This window comes from Cnephaeus nilssonii, assembly GCF_951640355.1.
Source record: "Cnephaeus nilssonii genome assembly, chromosome: 19".
Lineage (NCBI taxonomy): Eukaryota > Metazoa > Chordata > Mammalia > Chiroptera > Vespertilionidae > Cnephaeus > Cnephaeus nilssonii.
In genome coordinates this window covers 40,836,986-40,859,471 of record NC_137090.1, presented here as the reverse complement: position 1 = coordinate 40,859,471, position 22,486 = coordinate 40,836,986, and the positions used below count along the sequence as shown (strand labels likewise).

General features: G+C 44.9%; 1 protein-coding gene and 2 pseudogenes across 6 annotated transcripts in view; 1 reads left to right on the top strand and 2 right to left on the bottom strand.

Annotated features, from left to right (window-relative positions):
* The window catches only part of NDEL1 (nudE neurodevelopment protein 1 like 1), a 51,192-nt gene extending 28,964 nt beyond the window's left edge, over positions 1-22,228 (bottom strand). For all 4 annotated transcript variants that reach the window (XM_079799288.1, XM_079799286.1, XM_079799287.1 and 1 more), the window contains exons 1-4: positions 22,097-22,228; positions 5,692-5,789; positions 4,175-4,328; positions 1,289-1,437 (exon numbers count right to left, since the gene is read on the bottom strand). In XM_079799288.1, the coding sequence (XP_079655414.1) occupies positions 1,289-1,437; positions 4,175-4,328; positions 5,692-5,777 (389 nt within the window). In that variant the 5' untranslated portion in view covers positions 5,778-5,789; positions 22,097-22,228. The remainder of the gene's footprint in view (positions 1-1,288; positions 1,438-4,174; positions 4,329-5,691; positions 5,790-22,096) is intronic.
* Positions 9,958-11,949, bottom strand: LOC307115543 (26S proteasome regulatory subunit 6A-like; annotated as a pseudogene). The gene has a single exon. The product of its transcript is annotated as a 26S proteasome regulatory subunit 6A-like (transcript).
* On the top strand, positions 15,781-17,670 carry LOC307115488 (bifunctional methylenetetrahydrofolate dehydrogenase/cyclohydrolase, mitochondrial-like; annotated as a pseudogene). The gene has a single exon. The product of its transcript is annotated as a bifunctional methylenetetrahydrofolate dehydrogenase/cyclohydrolase, mitochondrial-like (transcript).
* Positions 22,229-22,486: the final 258 nt, after the last annotated feature.

The window sequence follows — 22,486 nt, the reverse complement described above, 5'->3', positions numbered from 1 at the left end:
AATTCCTCAGTACTATCAGCTGAAATCACAGTCTAAATTATTACTCCTTTGTTTAAAAAATTATTAAAGAGGCCCCCAATGCCTATAGAATGATACCAAACATTGCACACAAGGTTCTTCACAACCTGGCCTCAACCACCTTTCAGCCTCATCTTGTTCAGCCATGTCTCTATATATTTCAAAGTGAAATATTAATACTTCACACACTTTTCTGCCTCTCTGCCTCTGCATTTCTCTCTTCATCTGGTTAACTTCTATTTCTCCTTGTATGTTCTGCTTCCCCAACTCCCCCAGGGTAACTTCAGCTGCTCCCTGCTCTATGCCCTAGAACAACTTGTACACTCTTTCTACTAGAGTATTTATCATATGAAATGTCCACACCTGTTATACCCAAGGGCAGTAGCTAGTTTATCTTTGTATCCTCAACTCTAGCATCATATCAGGCATTTAAGTCACTCAGCTATTAAGGAAAAAAATACCAGATAATAAAGTAATAGGAATAAAATAAGAGGAATTAAATTTGGAATGGTTAAGAAACAACTAATTTACAGGTATATGAAAACTGGCAATAGCAATAGCAAGCCACTATAAGTTATTCATCAAAATCATAATTAAAGCAATATTTTGAGAAAACTCATCGGTCGGTATTAAAACAGAAGAGAATAAAAAGGAGTAAAAATTTAAAGACAGATTAGCTAGAAAATAACTGCAGAATTCAGGTTTAAGATGTGAGGACCACCCTAGTTGGTTTGGCTCAGTGGATAGAGTGTCGGCCAGCGGACTGAAGGGTCCCGGATTTGATTCTGGTCAAGGACAGATGCCCGGATTGTGGGCTCGATCCCCAGTAGGGGGTGTGCAGGAGGCAGCCAATCAATGATTCTCTCATCATTGATGTTTCTATCTCTCTCTCCCTCTCCCTTCCTCTCTAAAATCAATTTTTAAAAAACCACACATCTTAGTTTTTTTAAAAAAAGAAACACAACTGTTTTTTAAAAAAGGTGTGAGGACCTACAAAAAGTGTGGTGGTCTTGAGAAAGAGAGGGATAGATCAGAGGAATGAATGATACATATTTTAATGAAAAGCCAAGAGTACATGAAAGAAGGAAAAAAGAAAAGCTTAGAAGGGAATTATCTGGGAAGATAAGAAATTTTGGTTAGTTTCAATGTGATGAGTACCAAAAGGAAGTGTTCTGAGACTAAGATGTAGGTGATAGGTTGAACCTAAGGACATACATTTTAATCACTGATTGCCAACTTTGGTTATTCTAACAAAATGCACATCATTCACCTTTTTGCTCGCTCTAGGTCGTCATTGGCCTGCTCCAGCTCTCTCACATACTTATGCAACTGCTCCTTAATGGCTCGAGTCTGACTTAAATCATCTTCTAATACTGAGACCTGCTTGTAGCTCTGTGCATATTGATGTTCTAGTTTCTCCTAAAGGCATGAGTATAGGAAAAAAGTATATGTCATTAACATGTAGTTTTCTTTAATGAAGGATGCAACCCAAGTTAAAGAGGAGAAAAATCCAAGGAATTCACTCACAATCCAAGTTGATGGCACCCCTTCTCCTTTTTACAATATTTAAAAACAATCACACATTCATTCCAAGTGACTTAACTCATATAAGGTTTAAATAGTCACCCATTCTCCTCTCAGAAATCTAATATTGGTCTCTCTGAAAAAAAGTAAAATAATGAAAATCCCAAACATGGTGGGGGAACTGCTGGGATCTCAGGCTGAATACAGTTCAGGGTGAGCACAAAGAAGTAGACTGTCAGAGTTCAAATTCCCTACCCCTTACCTGCCCACCCCCACCTTCCCAAACCCACCTACTCCCCAGACACGGAAAGTCTCTAAGCATTTGGCTAAGGCAGGTAGTTAAAGAGCAACAAAAGGGGCTAATCCTTTTACTCCTGAAAATTCCTTTTAGAAGGCAGTTTTTAAATCCAAACTAAACTCCAAAACTAAAGAGACTATGAACAATAATGAAATAAATGTGTATATTTCATACAAATATAATTTTTAAGTGCCACAAAATGAGGTGCCTTATCAAAACAAACAATCAGGCAGCTTATGTAAATTATTAGGGGGGGTGTCCCTCAGCCCAGCCTGCACCCTCTCCAATCTGGGACCCCTCGAGGGATGTTCGACTGACCCTTTAGGCCCGATCCTGGTGAGATCGGGCCTAAACGGGCAATCAGACATCCCTCTCACAATCCAGGACTGCTGGCGCCCAACAGATCACCTGCCTGATTGCCCCTAACCGCTTCTGCTTACCAGCCTGATCACCCCCTAACCACTCCCCTGCTGGCCTGATCGACACCTAAATGCTTGCCTGCCGACCCGATTGCCCCTAACTGCCCTCCCCTGCCGGCCTGGTCACCCCTAACTTCCCTCCCCTGCCGGCCTGGTCCCCCCCAACTGCCCTCCCCTGCAGGCCTGGTCCCCCCCCTCAACTGCCCTCCCCTGCACGCCTGGTCACCCCAACTCCCCTCCCCTGTAGGCCTGGTTGCCCCCAACTGCCCTCCCCTGCTGGCCCAGTCCCCCCCAACTCCCCTCTCTGTAGGCCTGGTCCCCCCCCCCCCCAACTGTCGTCCCCTGCAGGCCTGGTCACCCCCAACTGCCCTCCCCTGCCAGCCCAGTCACCCCTAATTGCCCTCCCCTGCTGGCCTGGTCCCCCTCAACAGCCCTCCCCTGTAGGTCTGGTTGCCCCCAACGGCCCTCCCCTGCAGGTCTGGTCGCCCCCAACTGCCCTCTCCTGCTGGCCCGGTCACCCCCAACTGCCCTCCCCTGCAGGCCTGGTCCCCCCCTCAACTGCCCTCCCCTGCACACCTGGTCACCCCAACTCCCCTCCCCTGTAGGCCTGGTTGCCCCCAACTGCCCTCCCCTGCTGGCCCAGTCCCCCCCAACTCCCCTCCCCTGTAGGCCTGGTCCCCCCCCAACTGTCGTCCCCTGCAGGCCTGGTCACCCCCAACTGCCCTCCCCTGCCAGCCCGGTCACCCCTAATTGCCCTCCCCTGCTGGCCTGGTCCCCCTCAACAGCCCTCCCCTGTAGGCCTGGTTGCCCCCAACTGCCCTCCCCTGCAGGTCTGGTCGCCCCCAACTGCCCTCTCCTGCTGGCCCGGTCACCCCTAACTGCCCTCCCCTGCAGGCCTTGATCGCCCACAACTTCCCTGCCAGCCATCTTGTGTCCACATGGGGATGGCCAGCTTGTGTGTTGGAGTAATGGTCAACTTGCATATTACCTCTTTATTATATAGGACTAGAGGCCCAGTGCATGATTGAATCATGCACGTGTAGGTGGGGGGAGCTGGGTGCCTGTCCGCTGGTGCACCAGGCCTTTCAGAAGCCTCCGGCGTGGCGGAGGCTTCTGAAAGGCCTGGTGCCTGAGAGGACAAGCACCCAGCTCCCACGCTTTTGCTTTTGATCGCTGGTGCACCAGGCACCCAGCTCCCACGCTTTTGCTTTTGATCGCTGGTGCACCAGGCCTTTCAGAAGCCTCCAGTGCCGCGGAGGCTTCTGAAAGGCCTGGTGCCTGAGTGGACAGGCACCCAGCTCCCACGCTTTTGCTTTCGATCACAGGGGAGCTGGGTATCTGTCCGCTGGTGCACCAGGCCTTTCAGAAGCCTCCGGCGCAGCGGAGGCTTCTGAAAGGCCTGGTGCCTGAGTGGACAGGCACCCAGCTCCCCCGCTTTTGATGGTCCGCATTGGGACGTGAGCTCGCTGCCCAGAGGCCCCTTCTGTGCCGCAGCACAGCCATGGCGCAGACGCTGAGTTTGAGCCACCGCTGGTGACACGAGCTCAGTGTCCCGCCAGCCCAATCGGCCACCCCGAGTCCCACCCCCCAGCGCCTCCTGGCCAATCATAGGCATAGCGAAGGTACGGTCAATTTGCATATTTGTCTATTATTAGGTAGGATAGGGACTACAAAATTATACCTAGGAATATGATCACTAAAACACTCATGACCACAGACTTTCTAAGTGAACTCCTAAACTCTAAATCACCTCTCCCTTGGTTCCATGAAAGAAAACAGTTTGACAAAAATCCACTTTAAGCCTCCTTTTGTATTTTTTGTTGCCAGCAGCTCTTAAACTCTTCTTAAAAAAATACATTTTTCATTTTAATAAAGCCCAGTACATTAAACACCAGGCTCCTACTGCCACAATTACCTTTAATGCTTCCACTTCATATTTCAGTCTTTGGTTATCAGCTTGCAAGTCTCTATTTCTTTGTTCAGCCTGTACTAATTGTGCCTCCAACTCTGCTTCTAATTCTCTGCTTCCTTCCTGAAATTCAACTAGCTCATCCCGAGCTTCCTGGAAGCTAATAAAAAACAAAGTGGGAAAGATAAGTTGTAGTTAGTAGGAACCAAAAGGATCATCTTAAAGACGATTACATATCAATTCAAGAATTTTTGCCTGAATGCTATGCTATAATAAAATATACTAAATAATAAAGACAATGTTTTACACATCTCTTACTTTATATTCAAGGCTCAAAGAAAGTGAGTTATAGGCCCTAAAAGGACTAACATTTTATACACTCACTGCTAGCTCCTCCTTACTTAATGTATTAATAAAGAAGCACATATTAATATACTGCAAATCAGTTGAATATTTAGATAATTTTTTTCAATATAATTGGTTTCCTTTGTGATTCTATTATTTAATTTTATGCATTTAAAAACATTATTCGAGAAGGGGTCTGCAGGTTTCCCCAGCCTATTAAGGAATCTATGGCACACAAAAAACAAGAACCTCTGCCATAGCCTGGCTGATGTGCCTCAGGAGTTGAGCATCAGTCTATGAACCAGGAGGTCACAGTTTGATTTCTGGTCAGGGCACATGCCCTATTGTGGGCTTGGTCCCCAGTAGGGGGCATGCAGGAGGCAGCCAATCAATGATTCCCTCTCATCATTGATGTTTCTATCTCCCTCTCCCTTCCTCTCTGAAATCAATAAAAATACATTTAAAAAAGAAGAAGAAAAAGAACCCCTGCCATAGACCCACCTTTTATACCCACTGGCACAGTGTAACTAGCTGCAGCAATAGCAATGACATAGCAATAAAGGTTTAATAAGACTTAGAAAACTCTGTTAACCAAAGTACGAAAACGTATATTTATTTTAGAAAAATTCCATTTTAAAAAGAAATTTAAGACCAGTTTTGGTGCTCACAAGATTATGTAAAAATTCCCCCAGCTAATTAAAATAATTGAGATTTTATAAAATGCTCCATACACCTGAAGCTCTTCTCCCCTCCCTCAAAGCTTTTCTGGCTCCAGACACGATAGTGTTTGCCTGAGGAGAACTCAGGTCTGCTGTCTGAAGTCTCAGACAGCCTATCAGCATCTCCAAAAGACCGAAATGATGAGGCAGCAGTGCACCCGCAGCGGCCAAAAATGGCCAATTGGAATAATAAACATAAAAGGATGTAAGCTACCAGAAAAAAAAAAAAATCAGTGACACTAAGTTTTCTTACTATTTTAATAACTTGAGTAATATAATAAGGATTTGTGGCATTTTTGTACTATTTAAATACAAGCAATGTTATAACTAGCTCTAGAATTCCAATCCGAAATCTAAAACTCTTAATTTTAGCTTTATGTTTTTTAAAAAAAATGCACATGCTAGAGATGATGCGTTCCAAATGCCCTCCCCTATTTTTAGGATGTTTTTCAACATTACCTTTGTTTATACTTTAAGGACAATTCCTTCCAATAAGCAATTTCCTCCTTTAAACTTGAAAAATCTGGTATATCTTCACCATCCATGATCAAGAAAGCCTGTGAAATATTAAAAAAAACACGTATAAATCTGCAGCATTTTGGAGGAAGTTAAACATGAAAGATTCTAAGAGTGGTTAACTCTTTATTGCATATAAATCACTTCACTACCCCACTATTGGGGACCACCAATATTGTGGATGAGGTTATGATAGGACAGGAGATCAACAAAGTTCTTAGGTATAAAGCACTTCTGGTCACAGCAGCCCTAGGTTCTGGTGAATTAGCCCAACATGCACACAGGGCTCCAGCAGTTGGCTTAAAGCCAACTGATCTCCTGGAAATCAGGTGACAGTAACAAGCTTATTGTCAGAACTAATTCTACTGCATGCCTTTCTCTGTTGTATAACTGCTTCAAAACACCTGCTTGAAACACTTAAGCCAGGTCATCGTACTAGGAGATCATATACCACATTTTCAATGCTAATTTTATTACATTTCTAAAATATTCCTGTTAATTCTCTCTTTTTTTTAAGTGGAAATATTTTTTTAATTTCTTTATTGATTAAGGTATTATTACATATGTGTTCTCATCCCTCCATTAACCCCCCAACCCCCCCCCCCCCCCCCCCGTTAATTCTCTTTTAAATACAAAGTATCTTCCATTAAATCCACTAATCCTCCAACTTTCATGTTCTTTTATTTGGTTCTTCTCCCAAGGCGTTCAGAGCAGGTAGGGAAAAAAATGCCTATTTAATTAACCTTGCATTTGAACTGACTACCTAAAACTCCCAATTGATTGTCAAGGACAAATGGAATACCAAAGACAGTGAGCTCCATACCATGCCTAACTTTAAGAAGCAAAGTTCTATAAGAGTCTTACTTCCTATAACCCCCTCCCCAAGCATCCCACTTTATGTCCAGCAATACTGTTCAAAGTTGTCTTAACACACCATTCTGTTTCAGTTCAGGATGTTTTCTCTACCTAGAATGGCTCTCCCTTCTTTGTATATTTGGAGAGCTTCTATTTATACTTTAAAACCTAGCTGTCAGCCCTAGCTGGTTTGGTTCAGTGGATAGAGCGTCAGCCTGAGGACTGAAGGGTCCCGGGTTCAATTTGTCAAGGGCACATGCCTGGGTTGTGGGCTTGATCCCCAGTAGGGGGCGTGCAGGAGGCAGCCAATCAATGATTCTCTCTCATCATTGATGTTTCTATCTCTCTCTCCCTTCTCCCTTCCTCTCTGAAAAAAAGTAAATAAATAAATAACCTAGCTGTCATCTTTCCCAGAAAGCCTTTCTCACCCTCACCCAGATAGCACTAAAATCTCCCACACTCTTGGCTACCTCTATACCCACACATGCTTTCATGAATATATTTACCACATAGTTACACTTCTATGTCCCCTTATTAGGCTATGCATTATTCTGACTTATTTCTACCCGGGCACACTGCTTACACATTAGCAGATACTCTAATACTGTACTTACTAAATTAAACCAAAACTGATTCAACCTAATCCATACATGCAGCAAGAATTCAAGACAAGCTTAAAAGCAAATTAATAAAAACTTAAGAGTTGTAGAATGCTATTCATGAAGGTTTAGCAAAAAGTCACAGACAAGAACAAATACAGAACTTCAATTTCAGAGTGGTTTCCAGTGAGTAAAATTAACATGTAGTTAAATGCACTTAGTTTCATTCCTTTGTGGCCTACTGCAATTTTTTCTATTTTAGTCAAGTCTCTCCTGACTACACCATCTATTACTTTTGACATCTGTTAGTCAATCTTCCAATTATTTTAAATTACCAATCAGCCTAAGAGTTCTTTGAAAAGAGATGGATCCTTTCCATATTTTGCATCCCTTCATGGCATCAAGCATAATATGAAAGTACAGATTGCTTGCAAATGTTTACTAAGCACCTACTATGTATCAAACATTAAGTACTGGATAAATATTTAGTGCACCAAATGCACCCCTCCTGTAATCTGATTATCCTTACACTGGCACATTTTTGTTTATATTATTCTACTCTCGGAGATTAAAATATGATAACACATCAAAATGTAAACCCCCCCCCAAACTTGGAGTGCTATTGAGACTGTATTCTAGGGTTCCAATTCTACCATTAAAATCTCAAACAACCTGCTAAAGTCTTTTAAGTCTCGATTTTTTTTCATCCAATGAGAGTTTGGACTAGACTATGTTTTTTTAAAGTATGTTTCTGATTAGTAAATAATACTGATTAATTTTATAATCCTATTCCTTTATCAAGGCTCCCAATTCCCACTCTATTTTCCCAAATTTAGGAATAATCTTATTTGTAACTGTAATTTAATTTGTAGTAAGGTGGGTGAGGCTAATCCGGCAGGAAGAGCTATCTGTATTTCAAAAGAAAATCCAAAGCACTTAAAGGCATCACCTTATGGTATCAATAATTCCTGAGAGTTACTGCCTAAGTATCCTTGAGGAAAGGGACATATTAACAACCCAGATGAAGATATAATTACAGGTCATGAGAAGCATCTAGGGGTGAGGCAATAATCACTATGTCCCCTGAATGCTCTAGACAAGATCTTTCCCCAAAGTGCCAATAAAAATATTGATTACAATTAAAATCTACAGCCCTAACTAGTTTGGCTCAGTGGATAGAGCGTCGACCAGCAGGCTAAAGTGTCCCAGGTTCGATTCTGGTCAAGGGCATGTACCTTGGTTGCAGGAACATCCCCAGTAGGGAGTGTGCAGGAGACAGCTGATGAATGTTTCTCTCTCATCGATGTTTCTAACTCTCTATCCCTCTCCCTTTCTATCTGTAAAAAATCAATAAAATATATTTTTTAAAAATCTACAAAGCCAGTCCTAAATCAACTATTGGCACTGATCTTCAAATTTGGATAAATGCACTTGCCATTTGAACGCTGCCAACCATGTATCAATGTGCAGCTCAAATATTCAGTTTCTAATACACAATCCGAAAAATTATGTTTTTGCAAAATGTAATGAAGATCAGAATAACACAAGTAAAGTTTAACTTAAAACAAAAGGACATAAAGAAAAATGAAAGATTAAGTCTCTCCAGCTAGCTCCTAAAGACAGGACCTGTGTCTTATTTATAAATACTTTCTGCATCAACAGAAACATGAAACACATCAAAAATCCAACAAATACTTGAATTGACTTATAACCTGTCATTATTCCCTCTTTGCTTTCATTTACTTTATTAACATCTAAATTCCTATTTCAGGATGAAGTAAGCAAAATGATTTGTGGGTAGCTTATTTCTACCTCACAATGCACCACCATATATTAGACAAAGATTATAAATCTATTATTCTCAGCTAGACAAAATTATCAAGTCTGATGCATGCCAAGCCACATTCACAGGCACTTTTAAAGCTTAGTATAGGCTCCACATCAAAGAGTACGGAGCTGCGGGGACCTGTTGGGGAGAGCCTTACTACCTAAAATAATCATTGTCAGCCCTTCCATCTTAAATACGAATGGGCAACCAAGAACCATCCGGACAAATGAGAAAACCAAGTAGCATGAATAAGAAAATCCTAGGACCTACTGAACTGAGGGGAAACAGATAATTCAGGAAATGAGAGAACTTTTTTCTCATAGAAGAACTCAGGAGGGTTACCTCCCACACACTTCCTGAAACAGTTACAAAAGAAGAAACAAAACCAAGATCTGGAAAGCACAAGGTACAAGAAATAAGGGCTCCAACCCAGGATTGCAAAGGTCTCACAATGAAGCCTAGTTCATCAGACCCAAAGAGTAACTCAACCGGCTGGATGGCTCCAGGAAAAGTGAGGAATCCCACATAACAAGAGAGCAGGACTGGGAACCGGGTAAATCTGAGGTTGTGGTGAAAGCACATCACTCTTGTCAAGTAAGAAAAAAGGCAGCAGCCCTAGCTGGTTTGGCTCAGTGGGTAGAGCGTCGACCTGAGGACTGAAAGGTCCCCAGTTGGATTCCAGTCAAGGGCACATGCCTGGATTGCAGGCTCCATCCCCAGAAGGGGGCGTGCAGGAGACAGCCAATCAGTGAATCTCTCTCATCATTGTTTCCGTCTCTCCCTCTCCCTTCCTCCCTGAAATCAATAATATATTTTTTTTAAAAAGAAAAATAAAGGCAGCAGAAACTCCATAGAAATCAAAATGCAGTATAAGAATGTCCTGACCCTTCCGTTTAAATAGGACAAGGGTCTCAAGGTCTGGGCAGTTCTAAATGTTTTCACTAAATGTTATTTCTTGCTAAATGTTAAAATGCAGCTCAGAATTTTGCAGATGCAGCTGTAAACAGGATAAACCTCATAAGTATAGCCAACTGCCAAGGAGAAATCAACATGTAATTAACCAGTGTATATAAGCAATAGCTAAGCTTCCCTTTGAATATGATTCCCATCTCCTTCACTTGCTGCAAGAAAATGAAGCTTCCTTGCTCCAACCAGTTCTCCTTTTTTTTTTTTTCAGAGACCTGAAACCATCTTTTATTATGAATTTTAACCAGCGAGAGAGCAAGGGATGCTGTGGTGGGCGACACCCTAGGCATAGTACTGCAAGTTGGCTTTCTTCTTGGCCTGCACCTCCAGGATGCCCTCCATGTAGTCCTTGTAGGTGAGCTCCTTGTCACCCCTGTGGAGTGTGATCATGCCTGCCTCCACACACACAGCCTTGCACTGGGCCCCATTGAAGTCATCTGTACAGCGGGCCAGCTCCTCGTAGTTCACATCAGGACTGACGTTCATCTTTCAGGAGTGGATCTGCATGATTGTGGCTCGGACCTCCTCGTTGGACATCGGGAACTCAATCTTTCGGTCCAGGCGTCTGGAGCAGAGCAGGGCAGGGTCCAGCATGTCCACCCTATTGGTGGCTGCGATTACCTTGACCTGGGTGTTGGGCTGAAACCCGTCCAGCTGGTTCAGAAGCTCCAACATCGTCCTCAGCACCTCCCGGTCCCTGGCCTTCTCGCTGTCAAAGCGCTTGGTGCCGACAGCATCCAGCTCACCAATCAAGATGATGGATGGAGCTTTCTCCTTGGCGATGGCAAAGGCATCCCGGACCAGCTTGGCACCATCCCCGAAGACCATCTGCACCAGCTGAGAGCCAGCCAGCTTCAGGAAGGTGGCCTTGGTCTGTGCAGCACAGGCCCGGGCCAGCAGAGTCTTCCCCGTACTTGGGGGCCCATACATCAGCATCCCCTTTGGAGGTTGGATCCCCAAGTTCTCAAACTTCTCCTTGTGGTTCATTGGTAGGACAATGGCCTCCACCAGCTCCTAGGCCCCGTTTGTCACTGTATTGTTCTGTGGGCCTCTCATCCACCTCCATGGCCTTCACCTGTGAGTCTACTCTGTGGGTAGAGACTCAGGGATCAAATAGGAGTATTTGTTCACACCCACCAAGTCTCCAGGCTTCAGTTTTTCAGCATCCACCAACCCAATCACAGGCAGGAAGTATGTCTGTTATGTGGAGGTTTTGATCACGGCACACTTGCCCTTCCTCTGGGAGTCCAGGTCAATGTTGGCACTATCCTCCTCTTGGTCATTGGGATCAACGTCTAAAAGCTCAATGACTTTGGAGACAAGGTAGGGCAGGGTCTTGTTCACTTTGTTGATCTTCTCACTGTTCTCTTTGATCTTGTCCTTCATGGCTTGGAGTTCATGGGTAACTCATAACACTTCGCTCTTCATAATCTTGATTTCACTGTCGAGCAGCTGTGTGCACTGGATAATCTCTTCTGTGGACATCTTAAGCACCTCTTCCCCAATTCCATCTTGCTCAGCCTCATCCCACATGGTCGCCATCTTCTGCACTTCTCCTTCTTGAATAGAGCACCCCAGCAGCAAACCCTTTGAGTTCAGTAACACTTATATAAAACATTTTTTAAAGATTTCAGCCCTGACCAACATTGTTCAGTGGTTTAGAGCAACACCAAAAAGCCGCAGGTTCAATTCCGTCAAGGTCACGTACCTGGGTTGTGGGCTCCCTGCCCCCAGTGCGTGCAGGAGGCAACCAGTGGATCTCACATCGATATTTCTTCCTTATCTCTCTGTCTCTTCCACCCTCCCTCCCTTCCACTCTCTCTGAAAAGCACTGGAAAAATTTTCCTCAGATGAGGATTAACAATTTCAAGTCAAAAAACTTTTTTTAATTTGATGATTTTATATTACTGTATGTAATTGAGGTAAGTTCCACAAGTTTATAGACATCAGTGAATTTCCTATGTTTGATTTAAATTTACCACAAGTTTCCCATGTTGCTGCCTTGTAAGGGTCTAAAATTTTTTGAACAAGTTTGTATTCTTTTTAATGCCCTTTCTAATTTTGTAGATTTTTTAAATATGTTTTTATTTTTAAAAGAGAGGTGAAGGGAGAAGGATAGAGATAAAAACATCTATGAGAGAGAACCATTGATTCGCTGCCTCCTGCATGCCTCCTACTGGGATGGAGCCCACAACCTGGGCATGTACCCTGACCAGGAATCGAACGGGTAACACTCAAGCACTGAGCAACAGTGGCCAGGCTAATTTTATAGACTTTGATGATAATACTGCTCTCCTTGGTCTTCTCAAAGTGAGTATTTGTCTTCTTAGCTTATCCATCTCAGTCCCTTAATATTTTCATGGTCATGCTTTGGACCTGCTCTAGATTACATATGTACCTTTCTGGAGTCGAATGGTGGTGATATTTCAATACTTCAACATTTTATTGACAGGTAGCGTACTTTTCTTTAAGTTTTCAGTATCCCTCTGTTATTATAAGTGACTAGTAGCCCGGTGCACCAATTCGTGTACCCATGGCCGAAGGTGGAATAGTGCGGCCCTGAGAGGAATTGGGTTCCCTCCTCTCTGGTTCCAGGGTGCCGTCAACCGCTGCTGCCAAGTCACTGCAGCTCGGCAGCTCCTGCATTGAGCGTCTGCCCCCTGGTGGTCAGTGCACGTCATATGTACCGGCTGGTCAACAGTCACTTAGCCTTTTATATATATACTACAGGCCCGGTGCATGAAATCCATGCATGGGGGGGGGGGGGGGGGGTCCCTCAGCCCAGCCTGCACTCTCTCCAATCTGGATCCCTGTGGGATCAGGCCTAAACAGGCAGTCGGACATCCCTCTCACAATCCAGGACTGCTGGCTCCCAACCGCTCGCCTGCCTGCCTGATTGTCCCTAACCACTTCTGCCTGCCAGCCTGATCACCCCCTAACCACTCCCCTGAGAGCCCGATTGCCCCTAACTGCCCTCCCCTGCTGGCCTGGTCGCCCCTAACTGTCCTCCCCTGCAGGCCTTGTCCCTCCCAACTATCCTCCCCTGCAGGCCTGGTCCCCCCCAACTGCCCTCCCCTGCAGGCCTGGTCACCCCTAACTGCCCTCCCCTGCTGGCCTGGTCACCCCTAACTGCCCTCCCCTGCCAGCCTGGTTGTCCCTAACTGCTCTCCCCTGCTGGCCTGGTCGCCCCCAACTGTCCTTCCCTGTAGGCCTGGTCCCCCCCAACTGCCCTCCCCTGCAGGCCTGGTCACCCCTAACTGCCCTTCTCTGCTGGCCTGGTCGCCCCCAAGTGCCCTCCCCTTCAGGCCTGGTCCCCCCCCAACTGCCCTCCCCTGTAGGCCTGGTCCCCCCCAACTGCCCTTCCCTGCAGGCCTGCCCCCCCCCCCCAAACTGCCTTCCTCTGCCAGCCCGGTCACCCCTAACTGCCCTCCCCTGCAGGCCTGGTTCTCTCCAACTTCCCTCCCCTGCAGGCCTAGTTGCCCTCCCCTGTAGGCCTGATCACCCCCAACTGCCCTCCCTTGCAGGCCTGGTCCCTCCCAACTGCCCTTTCCTGCTGGCCTGATGGCCCACAACTGCCCTCCCCTGCCAACCATCTAGTGGCGGCCATCTTGTGTCCACATGGGGGCGGCCATCTTTGACCACATGGCGGCAGCCATCTTGTGTGTGGGAGTGGTGATCAATTTGCATATTACCTCTTTATTATATAGGATTATTATATATAGACTAGAGGCCCGGTGCATGAAAATTCATGCACTAGAGTGGGGGTCCCTCAGCCCGGCCTGCCCCCTCTCACAGTCTGGGAGCCCTCAGGGGCAGGAGGCGACCCAGCGATCAGGGGAAGGCAACACCCCCATCACACCTCTGCTGCTGCCACTGCTGGCAGCGCAAGCCTCAGCCAGCCCTGGTTACCTGAGCCTCAGGCGACCCTGGGCAGCCTCCATCTGAGGCTTGCCTACACCTTGGGCCGGCCCTGGTTACCTGAGCCTCAGGCGACCCTGGGCAGCCTCCATCTGAGGCTTGCCTACACCTTGGGCCGGCCCTGGGCGGCTGGGGAGCCACCATCCAAGGCTTGCCTGCACCTCGGGCCAGCCCTGGGTGGCTGGGGGGCTGAGGGGACTGGGGGACTCCAGAGGCAGGCGCACGGAGCTTGCCTGCTGCCCCGGCAGGGCTGAGGAGACGGGGCACCACCATCTTTGAAGGCATGACAGTCAATTAGCATATTCCCTCACTGGCTGTGGGCACCATCTTTGTGAGGGTGTGATGGTCAATTAGCATATTCCCACTTTATTAGATAGGATTGTGTGGTCTGTGGGCCAGTGTCCTTATAAAAGGTCATAATAGCAATTAGATGCCTCTCCCGGCATTTAACATTTATTTGAGTGTATTTCTTTTAAATATATTTTTATTGATTCCAGAGAGGGAGAGATAGAAATATCAATGATGAGAGAGAATCACTGATTGACTGCCTTCTGCAGGTACCACACTCAGGATCTAGCCCACATTCCAGGCATGTGCCCTGACCTCCTGAGCCAAGCTGGCTGGGCTATTTGAATATATTTTAATATGGAGCCAATGCTTCTACAAATAGGGTTAGGGTTGTTATCTATGTTATCATTCTCATGCCCAGTTTGAAACTTTTCTGTGTGAAGCTGATTTTTGTTGTTGTTACTGACCCATTATTACAGTATCAGAGGACCTACCAGTAATTATTACTTTGAAGAGAGTTTAGGTAAGTATTGTCCCCTGAAAAATCTCACTGTTCACATCTCTAGGTGTACAATAAAGTATCCATTTGTCCCTGATTTGGGGTTCTTCAATAGGGCCATATTTTTAATACAACTACCAACTTTTCCAGTGTCCCCTGGTGACTCAGGTTTTAAATAGCCCTTCATGTGAAACTTCCTGAGAATCTAGTTCTATTTCTTGTATCCTCCTTATTAACTACTTAGTTCAGTGTCAAATTCTAACAAAATTATTTCAATGTTTTCATACACACTTCTCTATTTTCTTGCTGAATCTTATGGGGACTGAATGTTGACAATTTTTCTAATTAACAGGCTACTTTTACAGCTTGTTTACTGGCTCCTCAAATAGTATTATAATCTATGCCAGAAACCTTTTACTAAAATGACCATCATCTTTTCCAGAATAAACCAATTAAAAACATTTAATCAGGGGAACAAGTGGTAGGAGCAACACAGCATAGTGGTTTAGAACCTAGACCCTGAACCAAGCTGCCTGCGTTTCAATCAGATTCCTCTACTCTCTAGTTGACCTTGGACAAGTTACTTAACTACTCACTGCCCCATTTCCTCACCTGTAAAATGAGGATAATTAAAATAGGGTTGTTATGAAGACTGAGCTAATATTTGTCAAGTACTCAGTACAGAGCTTGACACATAGTAAATGCAGCATAAATTTCATTAAATTATAAAAAACTGGTAGTTCAGGCCCTGGCAAGGTGGTTCAGTTGGTTGGAGCATCATCCCATATATCAAAAGGTTGTGGGTTCGATTCTCGGTCAAGGCACATACCTAGGTGAGGGTTTGATCCCAGGTCACATATGGTAAGCAACTGATCAATATTTCTCTCTCACATCAATGCTTCACTCTCTATTCTCTCCCCCCTTCCTTTCTCTCTCAAAAAAACAAAAAATCCTCAGATGAGTATTTAAAAAACAAAACCTGGTAGTTCAGTGTAGTGGACCTTTCAAGTCTGACACAAAATAAATGTGCTTCAGGCTCTCCCAGCACTGGCATCACGGCTGCTGCTTCCCTTGCATCAATGCTGGCCACCAGGCTGCTCTGGCCACACACAGAACTGCCACCTCCACCATCATCCCTTCCACCTCTCAGCAATTGGAAATGAAGCTGTTGTCATTTCTGGAAGAAAACTTGCCAAGCAGATCAAGCAGGAAGTGTGGCAGGAGGTGGAAGAGTGGGTGGCATTGGGCAACAAAACGGCCACACCTGAGCATGATCCTGTTTGGTGAGAATCCTGAAGTCATTCCTATGTCCTCAACAAAACCAGGGCTGCTGCAAATGCAGGAATCAACAGTGAGACAATTGTGAAACCAGCTTCTATTTCAGAGCAAGAACTGTTGAATTTAGTCAATAAATAATTATGATGATAATGTAGACCGCCTTCTTATTCAGCTATTCCAAAGCACACTGATGAAAGATCTGCAAAGCTGTTTGTCCAAACAAGGATGTTGACTGCTTTCATGTAATTAAGGTAGGATGATTGTGTTTAGCCCAGTATTCCTTGTTACCGGCTACTCATGGGGTATGTGGGAAATAATTAAGAGAGCTAGCATTCCAACCCTAGGGAAGAATGTGATTGTAGCTGGAAGGTCAAAAAATATTAGAATGCCCACTGCAATGTTACTTCACACAAGTGGAGCACATGAATGTCCTGGAGATGCTGTCACTGTCACAATATCTCAATACACTCCCAAAGAGCAGCTGAAGAAACATACAATTCTGGCAGATACTTGGTCTCCCCATTGCAGGCATTCCAAATCTGATCATAGCAGATATGATCAAGGAAGGAGGAGCCGTGATTGATGTGGGAATAAATAAAAATTCAAGATCCCATCACTGCTAAACTGAAGTTGGTCAGAGAGGTGGATTTTGAAGGAGTCTGGGGAAAAGCAGGTTACATCACTCCAGTCCCAGGTTACATCACTCCAGTGGGGCAGGGGTGGGAGGGGGTGTGACTGATCCCATGGTGATGCTAATGAGGTGATCCCATTATTGCAGCAAAAAAAGTGCTGAGTCTTGAAGCTCAAGTACTGAATTGGCCCTAGAGGTTTGGCTCAGTGGATAAAGTGTCAGCCTGTGGACTGAAGGATCCTGAGTTTGATTCTGGTCAAGGGTACATGCCCAGGTTGTGGGCTCGATCCCCAGTAGGGGGCGTGCAGGAGGAAGCCAATCAATGATTCTCTCTCATCATTGATGTTTTTCTCTCTCCCTCTCCCTTCCTCTCTGAAATCAATAAAAATATTTTTAAAGATTTTTATAAAGAAGTACTGAATTCTAAGGAGTTTGTAGTGGCAACTAATTAACTATTGCATCTTCTATGTCAAGAACAGTACTCCAAGCCAATTCATGAGGCAAAATAGGCCAATAGAAATGCAGTATTTCTTAATTTATTCTACTGACATGGTTTTAAATGTTCTGTTTACTGAAAACTGAAATGATGTGTGTTTGCACACATAGGTCTGTAGTACCTTACACAGGGAGCACCCATTATCAAGCTGGGTCATGTCACCTAGCCATAAGGGAAGCTATTATCCTAGTTATTGACATGGGGGCCATTGTCACATTGAGAATGGCTGTCAAACTTTGTCAGACCACTTCAGTTACACTTTGCCTTTTCTAAGATTGCACTTCCCAAGTGCTATTCCAGTAAGAGTTGATACTCACTTTAGGTTCCAAACCTTTTGAGTTCAACTGGTGTGAGAAATGGCTCACCTGTCCAAATTTCAAATGACAGAATGGGAAACAGAAACATGGCGAAAATGAGACTTAGTAACATTCCCTAGAGAAGGTGCCCATTGTACAGGAACACACGTGGGGCAGGAAACACAGCCCATTTATTTAGTCCCTCCTCCGGCTCCTCATTGGCTGAGTCCTGTGAGATCACCTGTTCTCATACAGTGCCTAGGTCTTGCTGTCTCCCATTGGGCCATTAAAATATTGGACTGAGACCTTTCTAGCTGTCTCCACCTCCCTTTGTTTAGGGGAATCACAGCTCTCATACCCTCTCCCCACCCCCCTTCCCTTCCCTTCCCTTCCCTTCCCTCCCCTTCCCTATCCTTCCCTCCCCTTCCTTTCCCTTCCCTTCCCTCCCCTATTTGCCCTGGGTAAATTCAGTAACAGCCTGGCCACATGCTAACCTGACAAGCTCAGGGAAGGCCTGCATGGCGGTCTTGCAAACTCAGAGACCTAAAGTAACCACAAAGGATGGTCTGAAATTAAACTTTAACTAAAAGCAGTTATGGTGGGCAGTTACGTCCTAGGCCGGTATCTTCACTGACAAGGTCAACCTTTACCTTAACTGAGCCTTATCTATGTCTTTTTGCATATATAATAACATACCCTTGAAATGTCTGGGTAACCTGTAACTACTTTTTCTGGACCCCTTGGGGCACAATCTAATGTGCCTGGGTGCCAGGACAGATACCACAAATTCCTTCATTGTTATCATGTTAATTGTTCCTGCACCCACTCAAGTATGTGTCTATCATTTTACTTTTTATCCAATCCCAGGGGTTCCCCTCCCCACCCCCACCCCACCCACCCTCACCCCCCTCAGCCCCGCTTTGCTTTCTCCCGCCTTTCTAGTCTATCACCAATGGGTTTCATGTAACCCACATTCATCCCTCCTTTGATTGCAATGTATAAATACAGATGTAAGCTGCCTTTCTCGGGAACATTATCTCAATCCTTGAGGTTCTGCTTCCCGGCAATTGTCAACAGATTGGCTCAAATAAACTCACAAAAATTCTTTACAGGTTTGAATGTTGTTGTTTTTTACGTTAACACGATGAAGATGAATCAGAGGCATATTTCTTACACTGGTCAAACCAAAGGAAAAATGTTGCTAAAGGAAATTAGGGAAAAGGTAAAATGGAAGAAATGATGGTAATTGAGCACACAAAAAATCTATCCAAATATTATATGTACTGACTGATAACCAGAAGAGCTACATGTTAACAGTATCCTGAGCTATTTTATAGCTTAGCCAGTCATTGGGAAAACGTCTCCGTTTGTTCCATATGCCTAGCCCTTGTCTTCCCATTCATGAGGTTTCTCCACTAGGATTGAAAGGCTTATTTTATAAATAATTCATGTGTATTGTCGTACTTGATTTGGCCCATATCCTTAAACTTCAATGTTAAATTTTTGTACTGTTGGGGATGTCTGTATGGCTCCTTTGGTAGATCTTGAAACCAATTTTTGAAAAACAAAGCTTGAGCCTGGCCGGCGAGGCTCAGTGGTTGAGTGTCAAGCTATGAACCAGGAGGTTACGGTTCGATTACCGGTCAGGAAACAGCCCCTTGTTGCAGTCTCAATCCCGCGTGTGGAGAGGGGAGGAGGAGTGTCAGTGATGATTCTCTCTCATCATTGATGTTTCTATCTATCTATCTATCTATCTATCTCTCCTTTCCTCTCTGAAATCAATAAAAAATATATTTAAAAAAAATTTTAAAAACTTGGGCAGCTTGTATAAGTATGCAACTTACTTTTCCATCAAAGAACTCCCAGCAGCTGCCTGCTTTTCTCTGGTACACCTGTTAGCTTTCCCCAATCGGTTTCTGAGAGCTTAAGTTAATATTGAATTTAATCAGACTTTCTTTTGTTTTGTTTTGAATAAAACACTTCTGACTGGAAAAATATGTGTTTTAGAATTTATAACATACAAATGACCCCTTAAAAGTAATCACTTCTGGAAGTTATATGCACATTCCAATGATACCACCATTACTGAAAACATTTCTAAAACCTTTTTTGGAATAGTTTTGAAGAGCCAGATTAAAAACTAAACAAGTTCTCCGTGGTCCCACCTCATTTTACTGGACAACTGGTATTATCCAGCTTTATTACTCCAATTTTATTCATCAGACTTACTCTTTCCAAAAATTGAATTTTTTACAAATGACAAAAGTTTGCTGCCCCTGTGGATACTCAAAAGACCTTTTCAGGGGTTGCAAGACAGTCTGTTCAGTTTGCTTCAAATTACAGTGGGAGGATGTGTTCACTGTGTTATTTGAAACTATGTAACTAGAGATACTAAGACTATAGACAGCCAATATAGAAAACTATACTGCTAAAAAAAAAAAAAGCTTTAATGATTCATCTATAATCTCCTGAAGCTTAAATGAAAGCAGATAATTATGTTCTCTCCTCTGCTACCCAAATCGTACCTCAATACCATGTCTCATGGATGGAGTTATGAATCTCTAAAGTATGACAACTTTTACATGGGGCATTATCATACTGTATATGACCTTCAGGTTTCTAGCAACTGACAAATCAACTCATTTGGGTATAAAACAATATGTTTAAAATGCTGTATTTACAAAGGAATTACTCTTTGTGCAACGGTAAGAAAATCCATTTTATATGAGATTGCTGTCTTCTTGTTCATAATTGTGGAATGCACTAATGAGATTAGAAGTTCTTTTGGACCTCACTATAGGTCACCGATTTTCAACTTTTTCATCTCATGGACACATAAACTAATTACTAAAATTCTGTGGCACATCAAAAAATATATATTTTGCAGACCTCAGAAAAAATATGTATAATTTTGATTCATTCATACCCGACAGCTATTTTTGTGTTGGCTGCCATTATTTTATTTGACAACCTAAGGGAAAACAGCTCCCTGCCCCTGACTAAATTAGTCAAGCATTGCATGTTTTTTAAATTCTTGCAGCACACAGGTTGAAAATTGATGCTGTAGGTAACACGTGTCTTTTTACCAAAATTCTCCTACTTCTCCCAAAGGAAACATTTATAGAACGTTTAATTTTTCTAAGTCGATCATAAATACAGCCTCCTTTTTGGTCCTGAACTTTTTTTTTCTACCTTACGAAGTGCTCAGAAACTTATGTCAGAAGTCATTTTAAGCTTTAAGTAACCAAATTTATCTCAACATGGTTCAAAAGGAGAAAACAAGTTTTGCAGATGTCATGAAAGCAAGATCTAAGTTTTTACTTATCTTTCTACGTATTTTAAATGTTCCTTATCCAACTTCAATTTATTTAATTGAGTCAAAACAGAACTAAAAAAAACACACACAAAAAAAAGAAAACGAACAACTTCTTTAAGAGTTAGCAACTTCTATCTGAATCAGGTCAACCTCTAACCAGTGCTACCAAAGGTTTTCTCTGTTCCTTATATCTCCAATTTTAACAAAACTTCAGAAGAGATATCTTACTCGGTTCCCATTTACTTCTCTTCAACTCATGATTTAATACTCTACCAACAAATTCACCATTTAGCAAAACCATTACCCTACCTCATAAGTGGATTAAGAACATAACGAGATAACTAGCCAGCAACCCGTGAAGGACCTTTCTTGTAACTGAGTAGCAGTTCCATCCTAGGTGAGTCTGCTCAAAATATTTTAATAAGTCTTCTACTAGCTTCTGGTATATTTTTGGCAAGCCAACTTTTCTGCTTTGCTTTCTAGCAGAGAAAGGTATAAAAAATCCCACCAAGAAAAATTCCTAACTCCTAACCTAGTAAATTCTGAACCAAGCGAACCCATTCACAAGTTGGTAGAATCCACAATCCCTATTAAATCACTTAATAGCTCCCACCCCACCCGAGCTCAATTTCCCCATCCGTCCAAAGGCGATAACAGAGTTAGGCACAACCACAGGGCGCTGAGGTTCAAAAGCGATAGCAAAAGTGGTCTAAAATGTGTGAAGGCGCTGGAGGGAAAGAACCTACACTTCCTTCGCAAAACTAGGATTACTTCGTTGCTTACCAGCAACAACAACAACAACAACAAAAAGAAGCGCGCACAAGCAACCTAAACCCGTCTGATGACACTTCTCTGGACTCCAAGCGGGGTGACTGGCAGTTCGGGGCGGAGAGTCACGGGAATGCCATTGGAGCCCAACGTGGGCTGCTTCCGCTCTCGCCCCCGACGGGAAAGCGAAGAAAGCTCAAATTCAACCGGCTCCAAACTGGCCTCCCAGCTGCAGGGATGTCAGTGGGAAGGGGCGGGGAGAAGGTTGGACACGCCGCTGCCACTTCAACGGAGCCACCCCTTGCGCCACCAGCGCCCCAGGCCCACGGTGCCACGTCCCGGCCTCTGTCCACCGGCACATCCTCGGGAGGCCGCCGAACTCGCGCCCCTGCAGGCGCCCCTAGTGGACCACACCTCGGGCCAGGGCGGCGAGGGAGCAGTTAGAGCGGTTGGAACACTTGCCCCCGCGCTGGCCGCCCCAGAACCCGGCCCGGGTCCGGCCCGGCGCGGCCTCAGACTGCCCCAGGGCCCGGCAGGCTCCCCGGGGACAGGCCTGGGCGCCGCCGACCCGGCCCGGCACCCTCGGGGCCGCCGCGCACCGCAGGCTCACCTCCAACGTATCAAAAGCGCATATTCGCCGCCACCCGACCGGCGTCTCCGCTCCGCTGGCCTCCCCAGGCCCGCCCAGCCGCTCAGATCCGCTCTCCTCCGCAGCCTGAGCTCCACTGCGCGCACCCCACCGCCCGGCTCCTCCCCGACACGTCAGGAGCTGCCTGGGGGGCCGAGGCCGTTCTGTGACGCACGGGGGCGGGGCTCGGAGCATGCGCAGGAGCGTGCGCGCTGCGGGGCGGGGCTGTGGGAATGATGGCGTCACAGGGGCTGGGCCCCGCCCCACGCTGACGTCAAGCTGCCGGCGGCGAGTTGGCAGGCGCCCCCAGACGCCGCGAAGTGCAAGAATTCGGCCTTCGGTGTTCCCCAAAACGCTCAGCTGTTCGGGAAG